The 26242-nt window shown below is 39.2% G+C and overlaps 2 protein-coding genes and 1 long non-coding RNA gene across 4 annotated transcripts; 2 read left to right on the plus strand and 1 right to left on the minus strand.

Moving 5' to 3' along the window:
• The first annotated feature begins 1403 nt into the window (after positions 1-1403).
• Positions 1404-2430, plus strand: LOC129749768 (uncharacterized). Its single transcript, XR_008738158.1, has 2 exons — positions 1404-2185; positions 2250-2430. It is a non-coding gene; the product is annotated as an uncharacterized LOC129749768 (long non-coding RNA).
• Positions 2431-6236: 3806 nt separating this feature from the next.
• On the plus strand, positions 6237-8733 carry LOC129746049 (N-acetylglucosamine-1-phosphotransferase subunits alpha/beta). The gene is made up of 4 exons (XM_055739476.1): positions 6237-6536; positions 6596-7755; positions 7831-8032; positions 8094-8733. The coding sequence occupies exons 1-4, from the start codon at positions 6420-6422 to the stop codon at positions 8610-8612; spliced, it is 1998 nt and encodes a 665-aa protein (XP_055595451.1). The 5' UTR covers positions 6237-6419; the 3' UTR covers positions 8613-8733.
• On the minus strand, positions 8612-25251 carry LOC129746050 (uncharacterized). 2 transcript variants are annotated; one of them, XM_055739477.1, is made up of 5 exons: positions 24620-25250; positions 24310-24555; positions 24074-24245; positions 9020-9783; positions 8612-8953 (listed from the first exon to the last, which is right to left on the minus strand). In XM_055739477.1, the coding sequence occupies exons 1-5, from the start codon at positions 25005-25007 to the stop codon at positions 8799-8801; spliced, it is 1725 nt and encodes a 574-aa protein (XP_055595452.1). In that variant the 5' UTR covers positions 25008-25250; the 3' UTR covers positions 8612-8798. The 2 variants fall into 2 exon arrangements, with proteins under 2 accessions (XP_055595452.1, XP_055595453.1); XM_055739478.1 differs by having other exon boundaries at positions 8816-8953; positions 9015-9783; positions 24620-25251.
• Between the last annotated feature and the right edge of the window lie 991 nt (positions 25252-26242).

Genomic DNA, 26242 nt, shown 5'->3' on the forward strand with positions numbered 1-26242 from the left:
ATTTTTTACGAAACCACCTGGCACCCTTTTTTTTTTTATAAATTCTTTATTTGAAACGGCTCATACCTTTAGGCTTTAAGGAGCCAAACTCTTTTTGTTTGTTTACAATAGTTTGCTTACTTCTAGTTCACTTTTTTTTTTAAGATAAGAAAATAGATAGGGAAATATGAAAATAAATAGAATTATAGGCGAAGATCAATAGCTTTAAGGAAAAGATATATTTCGAACATGTAGTCCAAGTCTATCACTGCCAACACATCTCTCACTGGAACATAGGGTGGTTTTCCTCGGGCCCTAAGGGAGTCTATGAAATTCGTTCTGGCGACAAGATGGACCTCGCACGACCATACAATATGCTCGATGTCGTGGTAACCTTGGCCGCAACTACACAAATTGCTGCCAGCAATATTAAAACGATAGAGTATCGCGTCTAAGGAACAATGATTGGACATGAGACGGGAAAATATACAAATAAAATCCCGACTCAAGTTCAATCTATTAAACCATGGTTTAAGGCTTACCTTTGGGATAATCGAGTGGAACCACCGACCCTTGTCATCCTCGTCCCATTTGCGCTGCCAGTTGACAAGAGAGTTTTTTCGAACTAAAAAGTAAAATTCGTTGAAGGCGATGTCACGCTGATACGTGTCGCCTTCCATCGCCCCCACCTTTGCCAGAGAGTCAGCCTTCTCATTACCCTCTATCGAGCAATGCGAGGGAACCCAGACAAAGGTGATGTAAAAGCGACGTTTTGATAAAGCACTCAAACTATCCCGTATCTTCTCGAAGAAGTACAGCGAGTGCTTTCCCGGTTTTATTGAGTGGATTGCTTCAACAGAACTCCGACTATCCGTTACAATATAGTAGTGCCCAACTGGCCTTGAAGCGATACTGTCCAAAGCCCAATGAATTGCTGCTAACTCCGCTACATATACAGAACATGGTGACTGCAGGCTGTAAGAGGCGCTAGATATTTCGTTGAACACTCCAAATCCTGTTGATTCCTCTATAAGTGATCCATCGGTAAAGTACATTTTATCAGCATCGACGTGTCTATATTTAGCTTCGAAAATTCTTGGAATCAGAAGTGGACGATGCGGATTGGGGATCCCACGAATTTCCTGCTGCATAGACAAATCAAACTGGACAGAAGAGTTATCGTAGTCTGGGCTGAAAACACGAGTTGGAGAGTACGAAGAAGGGTTTACCTGCATTGACATGAGGACATGGTATATAGACATAAATCTTGTGTGAAAATTTTGCTCAAGTAACCTTTCAAAATTAACGATTACCAATGGGTTCATGACCTCACACCTGATGAGGAACCGAAGTGATAGTAGATTGAATCGATCTTTCAAAGGGAGTATTCCTGCCCGCATGCTAAAAAACCATATCTCAAACAGTCTATACGATACATCTACGGCTTTAGAAATAGTGATTGTATCTATAAACGTAGCTCTACTTCTAAACTTTACTTCGCCAACGATAAGAATGAAATATGAACGTTCATGTGAAAACGTGATGGTATGAACGATTTCCTTCAATTTTTCTATAATCGTAAAACCGAATTTAAACCGTTACACGTACCGTCCATCCCTCCTGTCATTCACGTCAAAATGAACGAAACGCCCGGTCAGAGATGCCAGATGGTTTTGTACAAAAATCAGTACACATTTATGAAAATAGTTTTAAATTTTTTTTACGATCATCATACTAAACGAGGGTCATAGCTCTTTAATTTACAAGATGCTTTTGACAATTGTTAACGCTTTATGCAAGATTATGCTATAAAAAAAGGAAAATTTCTTCACGAATCTATGGAACTCATTACGATTTTATGTCATTTGTGATTAAATAACATGCATGTTAAAAAAAACCACCAGCAAACACAAATTTGGTGTGTGACATATGAACAGGCGACATAGAAACATCAAAGTTATAAATCTTTTTTATTTTCACATTTTAATTTCATATCGGTAAAATTTTGAAAAGTCGTTTTGGTCGGCACCACTGCCGACAACTGGAAGAGAAGAAAACAAAAAAAAAACAACTTTGTTTTTCGCGTTCCACATAAGTAACATTCACTCCAGCAGAGCAACAAAAGTCCCCTCCGATTGGGGTCCGACGGACGGAAAAGGATTTTTAGAACAACCGGAAGAAGGAAACCATGCGATGTTCGCAACAGGTAAGTTTCATGAACATTATATGTATACGGATTCAAATATACTAAAAAGTTTTTTTTATTGCAGCAACGGGAGCTGGAGGAGCGAAGTCGTCATGCTTGGAAGAATAATGTCCGGTGCGACTTCTGGATCCAGCAATGACCAGGACTTAGGCCAACATCCCGCCCGTGTGTTCTGAATTTGTGTGTTCCTGATGAAGGTGCTAATTATGCAAGTGAATAAAATGAAAATTGATAAAATTTAAAAACGAGTTTATTTTTGGAAGAAAATTTTCTTTTGTGTGTGTGCGTGCTACATTCCCTTACTATTCAGAATACGATATGAATAACGTTGGAAGAACGTTTTATAGAAACGTTTTACAACTATTACTGTGAATGTTCAGTTACAAGAGAACTTTAAGAATAACTGTAACAAAGACAGTTTGATGGCCAGAATACGTTTTTCATGAGCGGTTTTTGAACGTTATCCTAACTGTTTGTAAAACAGTTCTTCCATATAAGTGTTTTAACAGTTTTAAACAGTAACATAACTTAACGCCATATTCAACAGACCGTCGTTTTGGAATTCACAATTAGTGGAATGTTTTTTACGATGTCAGTTATCATTTTCTAAAAGTTTTTTTACGCTGTTCTGAATAATTGTATGACTATTATAGTTACTGTTTGGTAACAATATTTTTTTATTCGGGTGCCAAAACTTCAAGACTCATGTTGTGCGTTGAAGGTATTCGGTATTGGATACGCTCGAGTTTTATGAGGTGAGTTTTAGCAGCTGACTGGAAACAGAAGCTACCGTATTCCATCACTGAAAGGATAGTTGTTCGATATAATTTTAAAAGATGTTCTGGATGGGCTCCCCACCAGGTGCCAGTGATTGATCGGAGAAAATTGATTCTCTGTTGGCATTTTCCTTTCAGATACTCAATGTGTGCTCTCCAGGTACATTTGGAATCAAACCAAACCCCAAGATACTTAAAACACCTCGATTGAGTGATCGTCCTGCCAAGAAGTTGGAGCTGTGGTTGAGCTGGTCTATGCTTTTTAGAGAAAACCACCAACTCCGTTTTCTCTGGAGAGAACTCGATTCCAAGCCCCAAAGCCCAGGAAGACAATCTGTCTAAAGTATCTTGTAAAGGTCTGTGCAGATGAGACTCGGAAGATCCTGTGACAGACACCACGCCGTCATCTGCAAGTTGTCTTAGAGTGCAGCCTTCAGAGAGACAACTGTCGATGTCACTTACGTAAAAGTTGTACAAAAGTGGGCTCAAACATGAACCCTGCGGGAGGCCCATATAGGAGGTTCTTCTAATTGCAATATCTCCGTGAGCAAAGTTCAGATGTTTCTCACAAAGCAAGCTGTATAAGATGTTGTTCAATAGAGGAGGCAGACCTCGAGAGTGCAATTTGTCTGACAACACCTCTATTGAGACTGCATCAAAAGCTCCCTTTATGTCTAGAAACACTGAAGCCATTTGCTCACGTTTTGCGTACGCCATTTGTATCTCTGAAGACAGCAAAGCAAGACAATCGTTTGTCCCTTTGCCCCTTCGAAACCCAAATTGAGTATCTGAAAGGAGACCATTTGCTTCTACCCATTTATCTAAACGAAACAAAATCATTTTCTCCATCAATTTGCGTATACAAGACAACATCGCTATAAGGGTATATACGGACGATAGTATTTGCGAAAAATTGGCCTCAGCCATAACCTCAAATTTTGATTTGCTGGCGGCCTCACCAGTGATGCTAGGTGCGTTACTAAAATCAGTATTTGCTTATTTTAAACTAATTATAATACTTCTGAGTTGATTAAATTTTTTAACTCTCAACAGCTGAATGTTTGAATTCATTACGGGGCGTCTCTAAACGGATGAAGATAAGCCATCTTTTGCTAATGAATTTTCAAGGTGAATTCAAAACACCTGAAATATATTTTCATGTACTGCTTGGTTGATTAAAAAAAGAGTGGTTTCTAACTTCTAAACGAATGCAAAATTATTCACTGTTACAAAGAAGTAAATTAATGAAAGCCCCGATTATGTTGAGTTTGAAAATAATCGCCTACATGCTCTGATTATTTTAAACATATCCACATAATTCGCTACTTCGTTAAAGAGAGCGATATAGTAAGTTGTTATTTCGGTCAGATAAATGATGCGTTTAATTTCACATTCGATAGAAATCTACGGCAAAGTTGTAAAATTCTCAGTACTCATGAAAAGGTTTTTCAATAACATTCCATTAGAAAAAATATTATCATTTTCCAAATATCAATGCACTTGGGAGCCATGAACACCCAAAAAATCAAAACACGAACACCTGTGTATCGCTTTTCCACAGGGCGAATTTGTCGATATTAGTGCTGGAAAATCGCGTTTATCGTGCGCCCTTCTCAAAAATCGATTCTGTTCTCCCATGGTTTGAGGTTAGGGCTGAGGCCTCCTGCTAAGGTGGTGTTCGTGTAGAACTGTCAATATATCCTAATTCGCTGTTTCGAAGCTGCGCTGCTGCCATCTGGAGTAGTACGATGATGCGTGAGCAACATTCTGGGTAAACGATAAACTATAGAAGACTTTATAATCTTTTAAGTAAAATTTTCATGAATCCAAAGGATTACAAAAAAAAAACACTCTTTTGAAGATTAAAGTTTATTTTACTACTTAAATCATAATAAATTTGCCCGGTTGAAGAGTCAATTTTATGAGATTAATCCTTTTTAAACTAGTCAGTCGTTGAGAAAAAACCAACATGTAAAAAACTTGTTTGCGACTTTCTTTTTATTCAAATTTGTTATCTATATTTTTATATTATATCTTTAAATTGAACTTCATGTCATTTTGGCTGGTTTGGACGATTTGTTCGTTGTTACTATCAACTAACTGTTGGATTAAGTTTAGATATAACATATATAAAATATATAACAAATATAAAAATGTATGAAGTTTCAGCTTAAGATAGTATAAAATGTTAAATTCTTAATTGAAATTCTTTACGGCTTGTGGTTGCATTAATTAAATTTTCAATAAGTTTCGCAAAAAAAAAAAATCAGACCATAAGGTCCGATAGAACGACAGAGCATGATAATAACCACCGAACGATGTCAATTGAATAGCATAAAAGTAATCTAAAATTGTGTTGTAATTCGAGAATCTTGTTTATATTCACTTAAACCACCATCAAATATCAAAATCCACCCTCCAGCTTTCAAATTATCACGCCTGATTGTATGCAGCTGCAGAAGAAAACTTGGTAGAAAATAGTAAAAATCTATGGATTTTTGAATAGAAATTTCTAGCTTATCAGTTGTTGCGGCTTTTCCAAATTTTGAAGAAATGTTAATTGACTTCTCTTTTAACAAATTGCAATTGAAAATGTGCACTTGGCTAAATTTTTCATTCAAAAATATGTGAAATACTTCGAGAGGTTTTTATAATAGTAAAAAAAAACACATTTTTTGTCGTCGATTTACGATGCATCACGGCACATACAGATTTTCTCCTATAGCTAACAATAATCTCTGAACCTATTACTTTAAGACTGTATTCACAATTTTTTGAAAATCCTTACCAAATCAGAGAAAATCATAAGTTTTTACAGGTTAGTATTTCCACCCATTTGTTTACATTTTCTTGCACACAAACGATCTGTCAAAAATTAGCTTCGAAATCGCGGATAGGACGGTACGAATTCGCGTCGGACGCTGGTTCGGGCTTTTGGATCACCTGGCACCCTTGGCAGCATATGAAAAACAGCAGCTCAGTTCAATGAAACTTCATCGAAATTGATCGAGATTTGCAAATTATATCAACCGAGTTTTCTATTAATTTCGATCCATTTTTCAAAGCAGATAAATTGAAAATTAATAAATATTTGGATAAATTTTACAGATGGCAAACACGCCCAGAATATTGATCCAATTTCTTTGTGAAAACGTTATAATAGTTTAGCGATCGATTCCATTTTTTATCTCCGAACTATTACGAATTAGCTCTATTGAACATAGCTAGTGTTTCATTTCTGAAATAAATCTAGTACTTCCAAAATTAATGTTTATGTTTTCGATACTCGCGAGGCTCGCTGCTATCGTATTCGATAATTATTAGTCTGAAAATTTATAGTTAATTCTTAAAAGAAAAGAAGTATAATTCAAGTAGTTTGGAAAATGTTCAGTACAGCAAAAGCCGTTCAGTTTGCCCACAAGATGATGTGAGTGAAATACAACTTTACAACTGCTGCTATGAGGTTTTGTTTCTTACCAAAATTATCCGGTAAATTCCGGGTTCGTTTTTGCTGCCTCATTACGGGTCTTGCCCTTGTTTCGGTGTCTTTTTTCCTTGTGAGCCTACTGATTACGGTAAGACTTAATCCCGAATTTACTTTCATTTTCTAATGAGACTAATTTTTTATGCGCAGCACACTTCAGACAAGCAATGTAAACGATGCTACGAATCCATAGATGTTGTCTACACGTGGGTGAACGGTAGCGATCTGGAGTTTACAGAAAAGATTCGGCAATATGCGCCCGGGCATGATAAAGCTCGGTATGACGATAAAAATGAGCTCAAATACTCTTTGCGATCATTGGAAAAATATGCGCCCTGGGTACGGAACATCTACATAGTAACAAATGGTCAAATTCCATTCTGGATAAATCTAGAAATTCCGCGAATTCAGATTGTACAACATAAAGAGCTGGCAGATGAAGAGACCATGCTACCAACTTTCTCTAGTGCCGCAATTGAGACGTTCATCCACAGAATTCCGGGATTGTCCAAAAACTTTCTGTACCTGAATGATGATATATTTCTGGGAGCACCGCTATTTCCGGATGATTTAATTACTCTTTCCGAAGGCACAAAGGTGTTCACCGCGTGGTTGGTACCAGACTGTGCCCCAGATTGTCCCTGGATGTTTGTTGGCGACGGGTCCTGTGATAGTCATTGTTATGTGGAAGAATGTCAGTATGATGGGGGTGATTGTGATCACCCAGATTATCAAGATCACGTTCAAGAGTTGGAGGATTACGACTTAATGGAAGCTACTGATAACGAGGATACATTCATCGATGTACCAAAAACTTTCCCTCGTGTGGGTTTAAAAGCGGACAACATTCGCGACGTTTACGAAATTTTCAAGCGTTCGAATAATTCTTCCACAAAACAACTAGTCGATAAGTTCAATCAGAACAAAATGAAATTCCTGAAGCAACATGCAAAGAAAAGTTCTTCGCAGCGTAACAGCGAGCGGAATTCCGAGGGAAAGGAGGAAGAAAAGATGGCCAACTCACAAGACATTTTTGCGCGCTCTTTGATTTACACCAATAAAATTTTCAATCGGTTGTATGGTTTCAAAAATCGTAAAGTACTCGCTCACGTTGGCTTTCTTCTGAACGTGGATATTATCAACGCAATGCTGGTGAAATTGAAGGACGAATTTGCCATAACCAAGAGTCATCAATTTCGAGAGAAAAACGATTTACAGTATGCCTTTACCTATTACCATTTTCTGATGAGTGAAAGCAGAAATAAGAGCCTTTCGGAAATTTTTGACGACTTCGATACCGACGGCTCGGGGTAAGTTTAATACACTAGACATTTGAAAATCATTCCTATTTTTTCACAAACACATATCTTTTTTTAAATTCATAGAACTTGGTCGGACCGTGAAATACGTACGCTTTTAACGAAGATTTATACTCTTCCCTTGGACTGGTCTGCGGTTAGATATTTTGAAGAAGTAGTTACGAACTGCTCCTTGCAGCAGAATAATTTTCTTCCTTTCGAGCATCAACCGGAGCAACGCAGCGTGTATCCTACTTTAGTGTACGAGAGATACGAAGATTCGACAATCGTATGTCAATATATCGTTCCGTCACATTGTTTTTTCACACGCGTGCCTTTTTTCATTTTAGCCAACCGTTACCAAACGACTGGTACTTAGTTGCCGCGAGCTTACCGATATGATGCGGGCAAACTTTGGTCAGGTGCCGCTGTACAAGTTTCACGTTAACCAGAAAACCGGAATCTACAGCAACTTTAAAATGCTAACATCCAACATCACTCAAGTTGTCGATGCGCTGGATGAATTGAGAAAAAATCCTAAAAAATTTAACTGCATCAACGACAACCTCTCCGAGGATAAAAGCGAGGAAAATCAGCTGATCGCTGCCCTGTTGGAAGATTTCTATTTATCACTGTTTCCCGTTCGAAGTCAGTTTGAGCTGGAAAATAACTACCGCAATAGATTTCAATACTATGATGATTATCAAGCTTGGTTGTGGCGGAAGAACGTATTTCGGAATGTAGTGTATTTAATTTGCTTGCTTGTGTTCCTTCTCTGTACCAAAATGCTATGCTTCCGCCATAAAGGTAAATTTGCACGCACTTTGGTGCTTCTCAGCAGTAGTCGAAGCGAATACTCCAACATTTAGTTAGAAATTATATTTTGCTCTTCGTAGGCAACTTTTATTTATTTATTGTATTATACAACAAAGTAAAAGTAGCAATAAATACTCAAGCCAAACATTTAAAAAAACATCTAAAAGCTATAAATGTTTGTTAAATAGCACAGTTGGGTTACAGAACTGCTTTTGATGTCAAGTTAGCGTCCGGATTATCTATAAACCATTGGACGAATCCGATATGCCACTGACATGATGACGGTACTGGACATTTCTTTGGTTGAACTTTTTGTAGGCAAAAAATCCTCCCACCAAACAGACCACAATTGTTACGCTTATCGAGATGCCCAAGATAGCAGCGGTACTCATAGCTGGAATAATAGATAAAAATTAAAAAAAAAATCCTTCGACACAGAACATAAATCTGCTCACCTCACCTTCTTCTATCAAATCAATTGGTATGGTGTAATCTCGTCCTTTCACCTTAATAGCACATTTCCATTGTCCAAAATCTTCATGTATCAGTTTACTTATTTCGAGACCACATTCGCCAGTTCGTAATCCATTACCGTGATAACGAAATCGGGAACCCTCGGTAGGAACAATGTTCTCAGACAAGCCATGAACCTCTCCAATAGGGCTAACGAATCGACACAAATCCACCTGCATATTCAAAATCGTCGTACACATCATCCTCCTGTTCTCGTCACCTTTGCTTGCTTTAATTTGCGATACTATGGCTCGACCTGGTTGGTCGTAAACCTTTACGTCGAAGTAGGATAGACGATCTTCTAGACCATTAAGGCCGTTGAAGCCACACGACCAGCGACCGGTGGTTATATTTTGCACCACGAATCTGCAAACACCAAAAGTCTTTGTGCGATCGAACCTCGTGGGAGAGAAATCTCCACCTTGAGGTCCCGTAAGGTAACAATAGTCGATCGGGTAGGGGGCTTCACAGTTAAGTTCTGTAGTCGTAGTGGTTGGTCTCTGCTTATCATGGAAAACTTCGATCAATTTGGTTTTAATTCTGATTTCTGGAAAATGTTCGCTGTCATCGTCAAGCGGCTGTTCAGGTGCAAGATTGAAAACGCATCCTGTATAATCGTCGACGTTCAGGGGCATAAAAATCCTCCATAATCCACGGTCCGCGCTTGTTAAGGGCTTGCGTATTTCCAACGAGCAAATTCCGCCTGAAATTCTGCAATCGAAACAAATGTTCTTAGAACTCCCTAATGGTTACGGAAACCTTCAATAAACTTCAATTTAGGTCAAGCAAAAATTCAGGATAGAAAAAAGCTTTTAAGCTAAGTTCAAATGCTGGCTTTTCTTTGTTATTCTACTGATTGAACTATTGATAAAATTGTTGTTTTATTATTGAAAAGTTGAGGAATTAAGGATCTGTGTAGCGAAGACTTCGCTACACTTAGTGCCCTCGTTGAAAAACCTTCTTTATTGACACATAGATATTGTTTGTTGTTTTGTTGCAGTGTGTGTCGTCTCGTCCCGCGGGTTTTCCATTTTTCAGAGATTTTCGGGACTTGAGAGTGAAGTTATTTTTCTTTAAACCAGTACATTTAGGATTCCGCATGTCCTGCTTAAGGTTATTGGTATCACAGTGAGTGAAAAATCATAAATTTGTTGTAAAGTTCGAAAAGTTCGCATGAAAAGTTCAAACCCGAATTCCGAAACCGGAACCACCATCGACGAGTAAAACGGTGCAAGAAGCAAATTTAATGTGATACGTGTGATTGTTTTGTTGTGTAACTTGTGTTCGTAAAATCATAATGTTTGGTTGGTTCCAAATGTTTCGTTACTCGAATATTCGTAACCAAATCCTTGGAAAAAAATCGAAGAAGAAAGAATATTGTGACTGCTTTTTGTTAGACGCTATTTGAGGTGGATGTGATTATTCGATTCGACCTTCTTCCGGGGACATTTCTTCTTTGGTATTCTTCCCTATGTCGATACTATCGAAACTACATTTGGGTTGGATAAGTTGTCATGATGGCAAAGTTAACGTGCGGTTGCATGGTTAAGTTCGGTAATCAAATGAATAAAGCAAATTGTCAAACAGAGATACGAGGGCTTTTAAAATCAGTTTCCTGATGGAGTCATCGATTCATGGAGTATCGAGGAACTGATCGTTGTAAACAGTGTTGGTAAATTTCGCCCGTCACGCTTGACCCGACTAGTTTTGTTTCATCAAACGACTGGCACTGTTCTCAATTGATGGAGCCTCACTACTCGCATGACGACTAAAGCACGACAACAATCAACATTTCTCCATCATCGACTGGCGAAGCTCCTACACATGGTCAAAATTTCTCCTGAGAGTGACTGGCAAATCTCTTCACACTTCGACCGGCTGCTGACGGCAGGTACAACAAATTGAACGACTTGCTGGCAGAGAGCAACAATAGCAATAAAAAAACTGAAAACGAGCTTGCTGGCAGGAGCAACAATAATAATAAATGCTTTTCTTGTTCGTCTTCGGTCGTCTTCGGCTTGCTGGCAGGAGTAACAATAATAATAAATGCGTTTCTTTTTCGTCTTCAGTTCGGTCCACGACTCGTTTGAATGCGATTGGTGAATGCTTGACTATGAAATTTTTTTAGCTTCATACGACTGGGGGTTGAATGACTGGCAAACGAAGTGACTGGTCGTTAAGGAACAGTCAATTGAGTTTGACGGACCAAGAGACTCAACAGTCACAGTCATTTGACTAATGACGATGAATAATGCCAACCCTGGTTGTAAATCCCTGATGCTGATAATCTGACACGGTAAGGTAAGCGATGCTTTATTTCATATTGCCTAAACTGAAATGTTCTATACCTGAGGTGAACACGAAATTATTGCGACACCGAAAACGTCATGCCAATTTCATATGTTTAGAATCAAACCAAAATTTGTGGGTATTTTTATACTGGGGGAGGAAAACTGAATAAAAAAAGAAAAAAAAACTTTCAAACGTCAAATTTCTCTCATCAATCTACCGACCAGTGCGAAGGTTCAAAATTTTACTTTCTTATCTAATGTTTTTTAATAAAACTTGTTTGATGCTGAAAAGCACTTGTTTTGCATAAAACAATGATTTAATTAGGTTTTTTTTGGCTCTGGCAAATTCTTGCATGATCAGTCGTATTGAATCGCTCAAATTTCGTCAAAGTTTTGAAGCTGATAAATAAAAATGGTTTGATTAACGGTGGTTCTAACAATATAGCTCAATCTAAATTTAGCACCTAAACAACTGAGTTACATGACTCGCTACACGAAACTGATATCTAAAGTTAAAATTTGAACGATTATAAAATCTTTTCAACAATTGCTGGCTTTTTGCCGAACAGTAAAAAAACGATACAGCAAATTTCAGTCTTCCTCCCCCAGGTTTTATACATACATTTACTTAAAAATCAAAACAAGAATTAATCGATGGAGTTTTGAGTATAAAATTGAACGCATTTTCGCTTGATGCCCTCCATCAAAGTCTTTACAGTGTCATCCGGTACAAGTTTCGAATACCGTATTTTTTTCACCTGGAGGCAAACTAGAGGCAACCTAGGTTCGCTCTAACTGCTGTCATCGTGCTCATTTATTGCTCGAGAGGCAACCTAGGTTCGCTCGAAAAAGGGACGGAGTCGCCCTGAGAAGAATGTCAGTTTTGCGAGAAGTTCACCAATACTCTCAACGTTGTTGTCAAAACATTAAACAGCTGTTTTTTGCTGAAAGCAAAACAGTTGAAATAATAAACGGGAAAATGATTATTGCCGCGACTTTGAACCTCTCAGCCAAGCAAAATCGTACTATCTGCTGTCCAGTGCAATCCGGACACGAAAAAAGGCAATCCGGATGTGAAGAACCGAATGAAGAAATCCAGAAGGGAGAACAAAATGACAGCTGCATGTAAACATTGCGCTCGTTCTCACGCACACCTACGTATGGAATAACTCGAGACCCGAATATCATTTTTTTATTCTGACATTTCCAGAGCCAAATCCGGAATCAAAAAAAAAATACGCCATAAGTTTGTTTTCCATTTTCTTAACATTGTAACGGGTTAATAATGCAAAACCTTTTCTTTGTAAGACCAATATCAAAAATACATTGATTTAACTTAAACGACTGTAAATATTAGCATAATTCGGAACCTTAATAGTGTGACCAAAATAAATAAGCATAAAATTAAATTATTTCAATTCGAAAACGAAAACATTTCGACATTCATATTTCAAGTGCCGCCCTAGACGAACAATCATCAAAACCATTAGCACGCTGTTGAAGACTTTAGATCAACCAACACACTTCCAACTTTAAACGTGTGGCTTGAGACGCCGCCTTTCGTAGGCCACCGACGGCAGACTTTGTTTGCATCAGGTGAATGACCTCCTTCGGGATGCGTTGTGAACCTAAAAGTTTGGGGAAGAAAAAGATTGGTTTCTAATTTCGGATTTGGAAGGGGAAGACAAGGGCTATCCGAGAATTCGCGAGAGAGGATTTAATTGTTTAACTTCGCGATTCGACTAAGTCGGATCGGGTAGTTCCGGTCACGAAGTTAAGCTAATCCAGTAAGCCAGATGACGAAAAGATCTCCCGACCCATTTATTCCCGGTGATTGGCGTAGACAAGATCGGTTATCTTTCGTCGTGAAAATTAGTTAGACTCGGTAAATTGAACACTTGTGATTTCCTTTTTCAGTACCCTCAGTTAATTTACCTTCTCTCGATTAGCCCACACTAGAGCTAGAAAGCATAGGTAGGTAGTGCAGTGCAAGTAGTGTTTACGACGTTTGTTCGACCTGAAGATACAACTGCACAACCACCTAGAGGAAGTCGAGGCACCACAAGGGTCATCAGCGGCACACGCCCCAGCCGAAGCGAACACCACTATTGCCGACGGCTAGGAGACACCAACACTCTAGCCAGGCAGCGATACACCTTAGTACCACCGCGCCGCGGTCTTCTCGCGACTACGAGAACCGCGGTCATAATTTTCATCATCGTTGCCAACCAACAGCAGACCACGACGGCTAGCTAGAGAACATCTTCTCTAGCTGCGCCGCAATCCGCCGGCCAAAAAGTGTAGCTGAATCACGGCAGCAGAGCTACCACCACATGACCGCCAACTAGAGTGGTAAGCCGCAGGAGCGCCGCAGTAGTATACCGCAGGATAACAAAAACGATGGGGTAATGGCTGCCCAAAACCCCACGAATTAGTAACCGAAAACGTGAGTACTCACACATAAACAACATGTTGTTTCAGCGATCACTTTGAACCGTTTGTCGCCCGCAACCTTTACAAAATTTATGTTGCGCGAGCGCGAGAATTTAGTCGCTCTGTTAAATCGGCAGACTAAGAAATTAGTCGGACTGGCGAGCCGTATAAAGTAGCCATATTTTGAGCTTTGTTACCCGTTTCACATGAAACAATAATAAATGGAGACGAACATCAGACACATCTGCGTCATACAATACATCTAACAACTCCACCACGAACACCACCAGTAAAAGTTTGAGAGAGAAGTAAAAGCTTAGGCCTAACAACGCACTACAAATGTAAACAAACACGGAATAAAATGGAATGTTTTCGCAAAAATGTAAGTCGGCTCCGATAAGTCTCTAAGGAAACGAGAATTTGAGAATGCACCATTAATTAAGGTATTGGGAAAGGGGGTTACAAGTTGTTCCTTTTTTGTTCGCGTTTATCTATTTAGATTTTTTACTGCGGAGACTGGCCGCGAATCCAGTCACGATCATTCCTTCACTAAACCGGGGTAGAGGGCGGAGTCTTGTACGACGGCTTAAACCCTGGTAGTTTACTTTTGGGCCGAACAACAGCTAACTCCCCTTTCCACGAATTTCTGCAGGGTTTCGTCTCGTCTTCGGGGCGGCCTCAAAAGGGCCGAAGTACGAATCCCTTTTTGGAGACCCTTCCACTTCTTTCCCAAAATAGGGAATCAAAAGGAACTCGCGACCGAGTCTCATCAGCTGGGCAAACTAAGACAGGGTAGGTGGTCTTCCATCCGGAAGTGGCGCTGGCCACTTAAAAACGGAAGTGTGTCGGGCCTCTCGTTCTAACATGTCCTTCTCGTTTCTCGTCTATGTATGACGTTCTTCTTGCTCTCCGAAGTTCCCGCTTCATTATTGCCCAGTACTGCTCCACCGTTCGCAACTTCGGACAGTTTGACAGGTTCATGTCCTTTGGAACAAAATGAACAGAATTGGCCTCATACCACTCAAGGACACTTTTAGAATAGTGGCATGATGCCAAATTTGGCCAAAATAGCGGAGCTTCGTCGTGCTGCTGCTGGAACGGCCAACGGCGCTTCTCGAGGCACTCAGATATGTAGATCTCGCCATTTGCTGTGCCCTTTGTCACGGAAGGCTCACTCCTCAGTCCGCATGTGCAGATTGCCTGCCAAAAGAGATATTTGGAGACGAACTTCCATATTTTCTTCTTCTTAAATTTGTCGTTCACATCGAACTTGCTCCTACCGGTGAAAAACTCCAACTCCGGAATTTGCTTAAAATCGGCTTTTATATACGTTTCGTCGTCCATCAAACAGCAGCCATATTTTGTCAGCATCTTCTCGAAAAGAAGATCATCGCGGTTTGGCAAGTTCTGTACCTTGTTTGTATGTAGTCCAGCTCTCTTTGCATTCTAGACGTAGCTCTGCGACATGCCGATCTTTAAAGCCAAATCACGATCTGAGACGTTGGGATTTGCTTTAATCATCCGCTTCACCTTTCCCTCCGTCTTTTTGTTCTGCGGTTCCGGTTTTCTTCCAGCTCCTTTGCCGTGATCCAACGTCAACCGCTTCAATATCTGGAGACGGTTGAATGGTAAATGGTCAACATTTTTCCCAACTGCCGTTGCGACATGTCAGACAATTCCAGGTGTTTGAAAAGAATTTGTTCTCTCGAACGCGTTGGTTCACCTCCATTTTCTTTGAATCGAAAAACACGACTTCGAGTTTGACAGTGTGCAAATTTGGTTGGTTTTTACCAGTGATTGAATTTTGCTGAGCATGAGTTGATCAACCATCTCTCGCTCAACGCTTTACTCGGAAGCAAAGGTTGCTTTGAGGCAGCGAAAACGACAAAACCGATGATGTATACGCTCTCAACATGGCCGCCTTCATGAAGCAATATACATTCGAGGCAGCGAATCCAAAAAACCAAACGAATGGCTCTCACTCATCTCCTGTCACAACCTTGAGGGAACCGAATTCAAAAGGCAGAGCAAACCCGAGTCTCCTCGTTTGTGCCTGGATCGAATGCGTGAGGTTTTTCTGCTATTGCTGTTATTGCACAGCAACCGCACGCAGGCAGCTAGTTTTTTCATTTCTTTTTCTTCCCCCCTCTTTCACCATACGTTCACTGCAAAAAATCGACACTTATAGAATATGTTCCTTCACACATAAGCTAATAAATCTCTGCTACTATATGATTCAAATGATATTTATATTTGAGTAATAGTTTTAATTGGATTGAAATATGATGTTCATTACCTTACACATAACTTTTATGAATATCATCTTTGAAAAATTTCACTCTTTCAAAATGGCCGAATTCGGAAAAGAAACACGAGGTGCCGGTGAAAAAAAAACCTTTTTCTTCGAAACAATAAAGAAAAATAAGGTTAGTAAATTTCGTTATAAACTTCTTATAGACGTTGTTTCTTACGATAACCAATCAGCGTATGTATTTTTTATTCTAGCTCTCATTCACAGCAAGTTTTGGTGGTAGTTGCGGATGGCCCATGTAATAGAATGCTGGATTAGGCAAAGGAACCTTGGATAATGAGCCACCGGAAAAGGCAACAGTGTAGTGACGAGATACAAGATTTATACAAGAAAGTTGAATGATTAAAAAATTTTGTCATTGATAACAAAATCACAATTTCCCTGCTTAATTTCAAATGCCGGAAACTATATTCGAAGAAAAACATAATTTGAAGCCTATTTTTAGGCGTTTTCATAGCGCATATAACATCCATATGTTTAAGTTTATAATTTCTATGTGTCGCATATAAACCTGAAATATTTCCTGAACCTATGTGTGACACATAAATTTTAATTGGGAGACAAATTGCAAAGATCTATATAGGCCGACACATACCCCTTATATGTGGATTTTTTGCAGTGTTGCGGGCCGTGCAACGCAATAAGTTCGGTTGTTTTTGTTGTTGCCTCAACCTTTGCGGTCGGCTCGAGTTATTCAAATTCAACAACGTAAATGAGTATGTGTGCCTCGTCTTCTTCATGCATCATGTAGCAACCGAACGTTGAGAGAGTTCGTTCGGGGCAGCAAACGGATAGTGTCTCTCAGAGCAGATCCTCCTCATGGGGGGAGGTTTGAATGAATGTACAGTACCGTTCATAATTGTATAGAAATTGGAAACACGCGCACTGTCACTTCGACTTAGAACTTCTATAACTTTTGACTCTGATGATATTTTTTGATCAAATTTTCTGCGTTAGATAGATCAACTATCACACTAATATATCACAAAATTTGAGCTTTCTGGAGTTTTTGCGGCCTGAGATACAGTCATTCTACGAAAATCGGACTTTTTGGACTTTTCTCATTCAAACTGTAATATCTCAGAAACTACGCTACATTTTTTATTGAAATTTTGCAGAGTGATTGTTGAAATGTAAAGCTATCATGTCTGAAGTTTTTGAAAAGTTTTATCGATGGGATCAAAAGTTACTGGAGGTACAATTTTTCAGGTATGAACCTAAAAATGCGATTTCTATACAATTTTGGACGATTGTTTTCAAAGGAAACTCCTATTTTATGTTAACAACCAGTAAATCTATTTCAACCAAAAAATCAAAACAATATTGCGAGATTCTGATTTCAAAACACAAATAGATCTTTAATTTCATTTTTTCATTTCACCATTGCTTTTGCCAGACATTTTTTGACTGATTTGTGGATGGAAACGATTATGTTCTCATGAATCGTCCAAAATTCTATAGAAATCGCATTTTTAGATTCATGCCTGAAAAATTGTACCTCCCGTAACTTTTGATCCCATCAATAAAACTTTCCAAAAACTTCAGACATGCTTACTTTATATTTCAACAACCACTCTGCAAAATTTCAACAAAAAATGTAGTGTAGTTCCTGAGATATTGCAGTATGAATGAGAAAAGTCCAAAAAGTCCGATTTTCGTAGAATGACTGTATCTCAGGCCACACAAACTCCAGAAAGCTCAAATTTTTTGATATATTAGTGTGATAGTTGATCTATCTAACGCAGAAAATTTGATCAAAAAATATCATCAGAGTCAAAAGTTATGGAAGTTCAAAGTCGAAGTGACAGTGCGCGTGCTTCCAATTTCTATACAATTATGAACGGTACTGTATATGTATCGTCTCCTGTATAGCTATGCGAGGCCTCAAAGTGTGTATTTTGAATGCCTCTGATGAGAAAATTGGTGAGGATTTCAATCACTGGTTTTTACCCAATGGTAAAAAAGTTATGCCTTGTTGAATGTGTCGCATTACTACGCCCTTTACCTACCTACCGAAGGGTCCGGATGCATAGGGCTGAGATAAATGATCTCCGCTGCTGGAGACCTGGAGCCAGCGTCTTCACTTGCTGCCAGCCAAGGTTCTCGTCAACTGTGCGGATTTCAGCGGCTAGAATACGCCGCCATGTGCTTCTGGGCCCGCCTCTTCTTCGATGCCCATCTGGAGTCCAGTAAAGCGCCTCTTTGCAAATCTCGACTTACGTGCACGAAGACACCGTCGATGAAGTCCCACGATTTAGATCCAGTTGCCAGACCACCAAGCGCGGATGATGTACCGCAGGCAGCGATTCACAAATACTTGCAGTTTTCGCGTCGTCACCGAGTATGTGCACCAAGTTTTGGACACGTACAGCAATACGGATTTTACGTTTGAGTAGAAGATTCGGATCTTAGTTCGTAGAGAGATCTGGCGTGAGCGCCAGTAGTTTCGGAGACTCGCAAACGCTAATCGGGATTTTCTGATTTGGGTCTCGATATCTTTCTTGGTACTACCATCAGGCGTGATCTGGCTACCAAGATACTGGAAGCACTCCACTTACACTACCTGTTATCCAGCTACCACGAAATAGAAATGATTTTTTTTTGTGTTGATCTCCATCGACTTGGTCTTTCCGACATTGATTTTGAGACCTACTGCCTTGGAGCTTTCGGTGAGGTCGTCGAATTTGCTCTGCATGTGTTGTTGTCTTTGGGCGAGCAAGACAATATCGTCAGCCAGATCAAGGTCGTTCAGTTGCTCCATTGTCGAAGGATTCCACGGCAACCCTCGGTTTGGTCTACAGTCAATCGATCCAGTCAAGATCATAGTCAAATTATAAGATACACCCTGTCTCACTCCATCAGTTACCGGGATTGAATCAGTCAAGACATCGTCGTGCAAGACCTTGCACAAAAATGCCTGGTATTGTGCTTCGAGTTCAGTTTCTCTGGGACTACTCGTCGCCTAATAGCCGCCCAGATGTTTTCGTGGTTCCGCCGGTCGAATGCTTTTTCTGAATCAACGAACACCAGCAGAAGAGAGTCCTGGAATTCGTTGGTTTGTTCCAGTATTATTCGTAGCGTTGAGATGTGGTCCACACATGATTGTCCGGATCGGAATCCGTTGCTGCCGGAGTGTAGCGTCGATTTTCTCCCGGATCCTGTTCAGGATCACTTTGCAGAGTACTTTGAGAGGGCGCTTCTGAGTTGACGCCATTAATGCAACTTACTGTTGGCGCTTCAAGCTGCGGGTCTGTTGGCCATCGCTATTTGTAACTTGGAAGAGTTGTTCAAAATGCTCAGTCCAACGCTTGAGCTGATCTGTCAACAGCTGACCTGCTCGGTTTTTCAGCGGTATTCTTGCATTAGTCCTTGTACCACTAAGGCGGCGAGAAATGTCATAAATGTCGGCTCTTTCTCCCTCTTCGGCTAGGGAATTTCTAAATTTGTAATTTTCACAAAATGTATAGTTTTGGAAATCTCGTAGCGTTCTGGATACGTTCGAGGAACCTTGGTTGGCATGGAGAAATTCCACACGGAGAATAATCAAAAGGTAAAATTTACCGAACAGTTATTCGAGATAATTTTTTCCCACCCCTATACTGCCCCTACTCGCATAACAGTCCCATATGAATTTTCGTCATTTTTCATCTAACCTGACAGTTCGTCATTTTGAACACAGGGCTTCAATATGAAACAATAAAAAAAGATATTTTGTTCTAGAAATTTCGAAAAAAATATCAACTCGTGTCTGTCCCATATGAAATATACCAGCATAACAGTCCCATATGTGAAAAACCACGGATTTAGTTACTTTTCAATGTTTCTTCCGGTGAAATAGTATTTGATTTATTGCTTTGAATAATTTAAAAAAGATTCAATTCACTCAATGTCGAATTATGCACATTAGTTTTCGAAGGCAGGCCAGTTAGAAGGAAGGAATGTCTTCCTGAGCGAAAAATTATCAGATGCAATCAAAAATCGTAAAAAGGTTTAACTTACAATGTGGAAATCACGATATTTTTCCAAAAGTATGTTTCTTTCTATGATAACTGCATTTAGAAGTTCAAACATGATCAAATTTATGTCTCAGAAAGTAGCTTGGTAACCAAAACATCTTCTGTATGGGACTGTTATGCGGGTAGATTTGAAAAAGCTTTCAAATATGCTCGCATAACAGTCCCATAACGAAAAAAAATTGTGCTCCCGACCTTACCAATGACCCAATTTCGAAAATTTCAGGTCTAACGATTTATTATATCAACCTAGAACACATTCCATCAAACGATTTTCGTTTATGCTGAAAGTTGTCGTCACAATTTAAAAATATATTCCGAAACAGAAAAAGCTGATTTTCTCGCTTGCTTGTTTTTGCATATGGGACTGTTATGAAAGTAGGGGCACAACAACACAACACAGAAAATTTCTCCAGTGTCATGGTAGCTGGGCAAGAAGTTGAAAAAATGAGAGTGCTTCTAGTATCTTGATTGCCAGATTACGCCTGATGGTGGTATCAAGAAGGACATCGAAACGCGGATCACAAAACCCCAATTTGCATTTGCGAGTCTCCAAACATCTAGCGCTCGTGTTCGATGTTTATCTCTACAAACGACAATTCGAATTTTGAAATCCGTATTGTTGAACGGGTGCACATATGCGGTAAAGACGCAAAAACTGCATTTGAGGCACTTGGGATCAGAGGGGTGCAAGTGATTTTTTATCAAAACTGAGATAAACTGTTTTTTGGTAATTTAAAGTATAGATTAACATTCTGTAGAAGACATAGGTCGAAAAAAAAAAAATATTTCGATATTTTTAAGCTGTTTTAAAAATAACGTGTTAATGAAAATCCTGTTCCGTTTGGCGTCAGAAGGGTGCAAGTGCAAATATATCTAAGAAAAATCTCTCGGATGAAAGCTCTGCGGATTCAGATTTTTCGACAGGCTCTGATCATGATGTCACATACTATTCCACGGAACAAACTGAACTTCGGAAAGTTCAGATGAGTCGTTGTCGGAAGGTATTTAACAAAAAATAAACTTAAGTCTTTTAAGGAATATTTACATAACATTTTTGGAAAGGGCCTGGTAGAATTGGAGAGTCAACTGGCCATTCATCAAGACCCTGAAAATCCCAACGAAATCAGATAATCTGGAAACTCAACTTGCGGAAAAGCTACGAAACAAGGGGAAACGTACGTTGATTCTATCGGAAAAAGCGACCAGCTAAACAATTGACTCCAATGGATGAACACATATGTAGGTGTTCTTGTGAATCCATTAAGGAAGAAGAGAGATTGAAAGTTTTCAACAAATTTTCGGAATTAGGATCGTGGAACTTGCAAACCTCATTTATTATGAGTTGCATGGAAATTTGTAGCCCGAAAAAGCAGAAAATCAAATGTGTGAACAAAAAAAAAACAAGATCGGAAACTGATACCAAACCGTAGCTACCGAAACCACAGCTACAGGAGGCCACCGCCGGACCCTAATGGAAAACTGATATTGGAGAATAACCCCTATAAATCCCTTCCTTTTCCCTTGTTTAAAGTTTTTTTTTAACTGTTGAGTCGCCGCGACTATTACGGCCCCCTCCCTACTAACCTAGTGAAACGAATACACTCGGCACATTGAAACTTTGTAAAAGTAAAAGGCCTTTAATAAACTAGTTTTAAATAAAAAAAAAACAAAAAAAAACAGCTAGTGTCATACTAAAAATACTTGTTACATACAGGTTCCAAATGGATGCGATCATATTGTTTGGAGTCAGAGGGGTGCAAGTGTCATTCTTGGGATCAGAAGGGTGCAAGTGAAAAATATCAAAAAAAGTAGTCCGCCGTTTTTACATAAATACCGCAAAAACTTTTGTTTTTCTTTCAGAATCATTCATTTTAGACCTCTTGAGACACATTCCATCGAAAATTGAGTAGAAAAAGCGATTCGATAATTTTGATTTAGAAAAAAAACTTTGATGCCCGTTTTCTCGAAATCATCATTTCGGCACTTGCACCCCTCTGATCCTAAGCGCCTCATTTGTGAATCGCTGCCTGCGGAATATAATCCGTGCATATAACTACTTAGCAGGTGTCATCAATTGGCGCCAAAAATCGAGATTCGGTACCAGACGTGGACATCGAAAGAGAGGTAGGCCCAGAATCTTGTGGCGGCGTAGTCTAGCCGCCAAAATCCGAACTGTCGACGAGAAGTGAAGACGCTGGCTTCGGATCGTCAAGAATGGAGATCTTTTTCCAGGGCCCTTTGCGACGCAGGATCATTACTCAGTAAGTGAGTAAGTAAGTAGCTGAATATTGTCTTAAAAGCATATTCGAGTTACGTTACGAGGTTTCCAGAACTCCAAACTTTTGCACAAATCGGTTGAGAAACAAGGGAGATATCGTTCACGCTCGTCAATCGGACGCTGTTATATCGGTCAAAAGTTTGATTCAAAACAGTCAAAACACTAGTTTTTAAATAAGTAGTGAGGAAAACTGAATCGAATTAGTTTTGAAAGCTTATTTCTTTTAACTTTCTATCCGTCTATAAAAAAAATCATTATCTTGAGATGTCTTTACTTAAAAAAAGACATCACTTTTCATCGATACTGGCGATAAATTAAGTAACAAACATAAATTACGGTGATTAATTTCTTCATTTTCAGGTAGTTTTGTCTTTTTTTAAAGGGTGAAGGACTATTTGAGTTAAAGTCCTCTTAAAAATACTATTTATAAAAAAACAAAATTCCAGGAGCAATAGCTTGCATGATTTGCTTTAAGATTCAGAATCCACAACCGGTATGTTCTAAACTTCTAATCACAATACAGATAAGGTACACCGGGGCAAGTGCAAACGATCAACTTTCCTCTGTTACAAAAAAATTAAAAAATATTTCTTCTTCTAGAAGTTGTTGTTGTTGTCCAAACCAACAATCTGACATAGATAAACTGAACTTTCTTTCAATTATTCACTAAAAACACGGCACTGTTTGATTACACATGAATTCAAGTACGTACTAGACATGAAAAGTGTGTTTTTGTTTTGCTTTTTTTGGCTTCAAAAAATGGCATTCAAATCCGATTTTTCGTCGAAAGGTGAGTGTTTGGGACTGATATTCAGGTGAAAGCAGAAAATTTATGATAAATTTTCAGTAGACCCTAAAAATTGTGAAAATAATATTCACTCCTGTCAACCCACACTGCGGGACAAGTACAAACGACACTACCGGGGTAAGTGCAAACGCACCTTCAAGCCATGTAACATCAGACATTAAAAAAAAAATCATCTCAAAATTGGTTCAGCATTATATTAGAGTGGTCAGAAAGGGTATCCAAAGTGTTGTATCTAAAGCGGATATTCAAAATTCCGTAATGCCTTGGCAAATGAAGGTCTTTTGCTTCAAATAACAGTCAGCAAAACTGAAGTTCCAAAAAGTAATTAATATAGCAGAAAAACAGCAAATACATAAAAAAAAAGTTGTTAAAACATACCGGAACATTTATTAAATTCGTTTAAGTAACGATACACTGACGCATCTTTGAATAAGTTTGGAAAAAGCATTGCGTTTGCACTTGCCCCCATAAACGGGGCAAGTGCAAACTTAGACATTTTTACACAAAAGTGCCGTTATTTTTTACCAACATTTTTTAAGTTTTCACTTTTTACGGGAATTTGTTGAGAACCATTTTAATGATGCAACGAACGATAATTGATAATTTTTGAAGATTTACATATTTTTCTAGGACATGTGAAAGTTGAACTATGGTGAAAACCGTTTGCACTTGCCCCGGTGTACCTTATATGTAAAAAATTTATGATTTTCATTTGAAAATTCAATTTTGAGTTGAAAGGTTCAATTATCACTCCGCTAAGCTGAAACTTTGCAATTCTGATCTTAATTGAACTGCATGGGAGTAAAGTCAAAATAATATCAGTATAAATTGGAGTTGAGAGCAGCAATGTAAAAACATACTCACTTGGTGTCATAGGCCGAGTACCGATCGCCTAGATGGCCATCGAGCAGCATCATCTGTCTGCTATCCGATACGGATACTGCTCGGCAGGGACTCACTGCCGTCCGATAGTGGCAACTCAACACGACGTGTGACTCATCCTCCTCAACGAACCAGGAAACATCACGTTGGCTTTCTGATGAACATGATAACGTTAGAATAATTGTTAGAATCGACTCCCACTAGCCGGGCAAACTTACTCTGCACCTTCACATTAATTATGATTTCAATTTCCTCCATATCACCCCAATATAACGAAAGGCAACGAAACCGCGCCTCCTCCCAAGTGATGTCAAACGACTTCGAGCATCCATCGAATATATGATTTTGTTCATCCAGAATGCGACAGAATCGTCTCGAGCTCGGAGGTTCATCTGGACAAGTGAGAGTGAACGTCGAAGTCGTATCGCTGACTGTAACGTTAATCGAACTAATCGGCTTCGAATCTGACGGGGGAGATAATACCAAATTGATTAACAGCTTCTAAGATGTCGAGAATGAACAACTCACTTATCACTGTTAATGATAATGATTGCTCGATTGGACTCGAGTTACTATCCAATGCCAACAAAGACCAAGTGGTTTCCAGACTTTTGCGCACATTCTGAACGCGAATTCCGCATATTTCAGCACTAAACCGTTGGACTTCAGTCACCCCATCGAGTGTGTGGATTTGATCACTGTCCAGACTGTAATTGACACCGGCCACCCTCACCGAGCAATGGATCCATCTGTTTGCCTCGCTTAGTTCCGTCGGCACGAGGTAAGCCAAGAAACCGGCCCCTTCTGTGATCGATAGTTTGTCCGATGGAAAAATGTTGGCACCATCCGAAGACTGCGCACTAAAAACCACCAGACAAAACAAGAACACGATCCGAGCTGGCACTGCTGGATTCATCCTTGGAGAGTGGCGAATCACACGGATCGACGCGATTCTAAATATAAATTGGCACGCGCCAAATCAGTCGAACTTCAGAGTGGAAAATTGCCAACCGAACGATACGAAGGCTCGTATCCGAATGATAAGTAGGTGACAAAAGTTGTTACAATGCAGCGATCATCAGCTAACCGATACAGAGGCAAATGAAATGAGTGAACAAGAAACGAATACCTATTACGTGCCAATCGTGGACAACAATCGTTTGTTCTTTGGCAGCTAATCTTTTTTTTTGTGATTAGAATTAAATCAGCCAAGGATTCTGTGCATAGATGTTTAATCGCAATTTCAAGAGCAAGATATCAATTGGTCGCTGAACAATAGTTTAAAATTGTTCATTTAAACAAGCTCACCGTTAATAACACTAGTTTACAAAATTTAAAAAAAATCGTGAACTTTATTGACCGACCTATACTTTTGATGTGAAATCGGGCGCTGAATCCGAAAATGAAATTCAAAATATTCTCAGTAGAACAGTTTATGAGTTATGCTCCCAATATGAAAATAAAAAAAAATAAAAAAAGGACTTTACTTAGAGTAAAATATCTCGGACTGCATAACAGTATACTCAGGTTTTTTTACGCGGTATTTCGTCCCGCGTAAAAAAAACCCGCGTAAACAAAAAACCGCGTTAATTCGAAAATCCGCGTAAAAAAAACCGCGTTAATTCGAAAATCCGCGTAAAAAAACCGCGTTAATTCGAAAATCCGCGTAAAAAAAAACCTCGTTAATTCGAAAAACCGCGTAAAAAACTATTTTAATTAAAAAATTCGCGCGAAAAAGCACGTTACTAAAAAAAACGCGTAAAAACCATGATTATTTGAAAATTTGCGTACAATGATAGTTTATTTTTAAGATAAAAAACAAAATCAATTAGATTAATGGAACAGTAGAATATAGTAGAATATAGATCGTCTGATGTCTCATGTCTCAGGTCTCATGTCTTAGGTCACATATCCCAGGTCTCATGTCTCATGTCTCAGGTCTCAGGTCTCATGTCTCATGTCTCAGGTCTCATGTCTCAGGTCTCAAGTCTCATGTCTCATGTCCATGTCTCAGGTCTCATGTCTCATGTCTCAGGTCTCATGTCTCATGTCTCAGGTCTCAGGTCTCATGTCTCATGTCTCAGGTCTCAGGTCTCAAGTCTCATGTCTCATGTCTCATGTCTCAGGTCTCATGTCTCATGTCTCATGTCT

This window comes from Uranotaenia lowii, chromosome 2, assembly GCF_029784155.1.
Source record: "Uranotaenia lowii strain MFRU-FL chromosome 2, ASM2978415v1, whole genome shotgun sequence".
NCBI lineage: Eukaryota > Metazoa > Arthropoda > Insecta > Diptera > Culicidae > Uranotaenia > Uranotaenia lowii.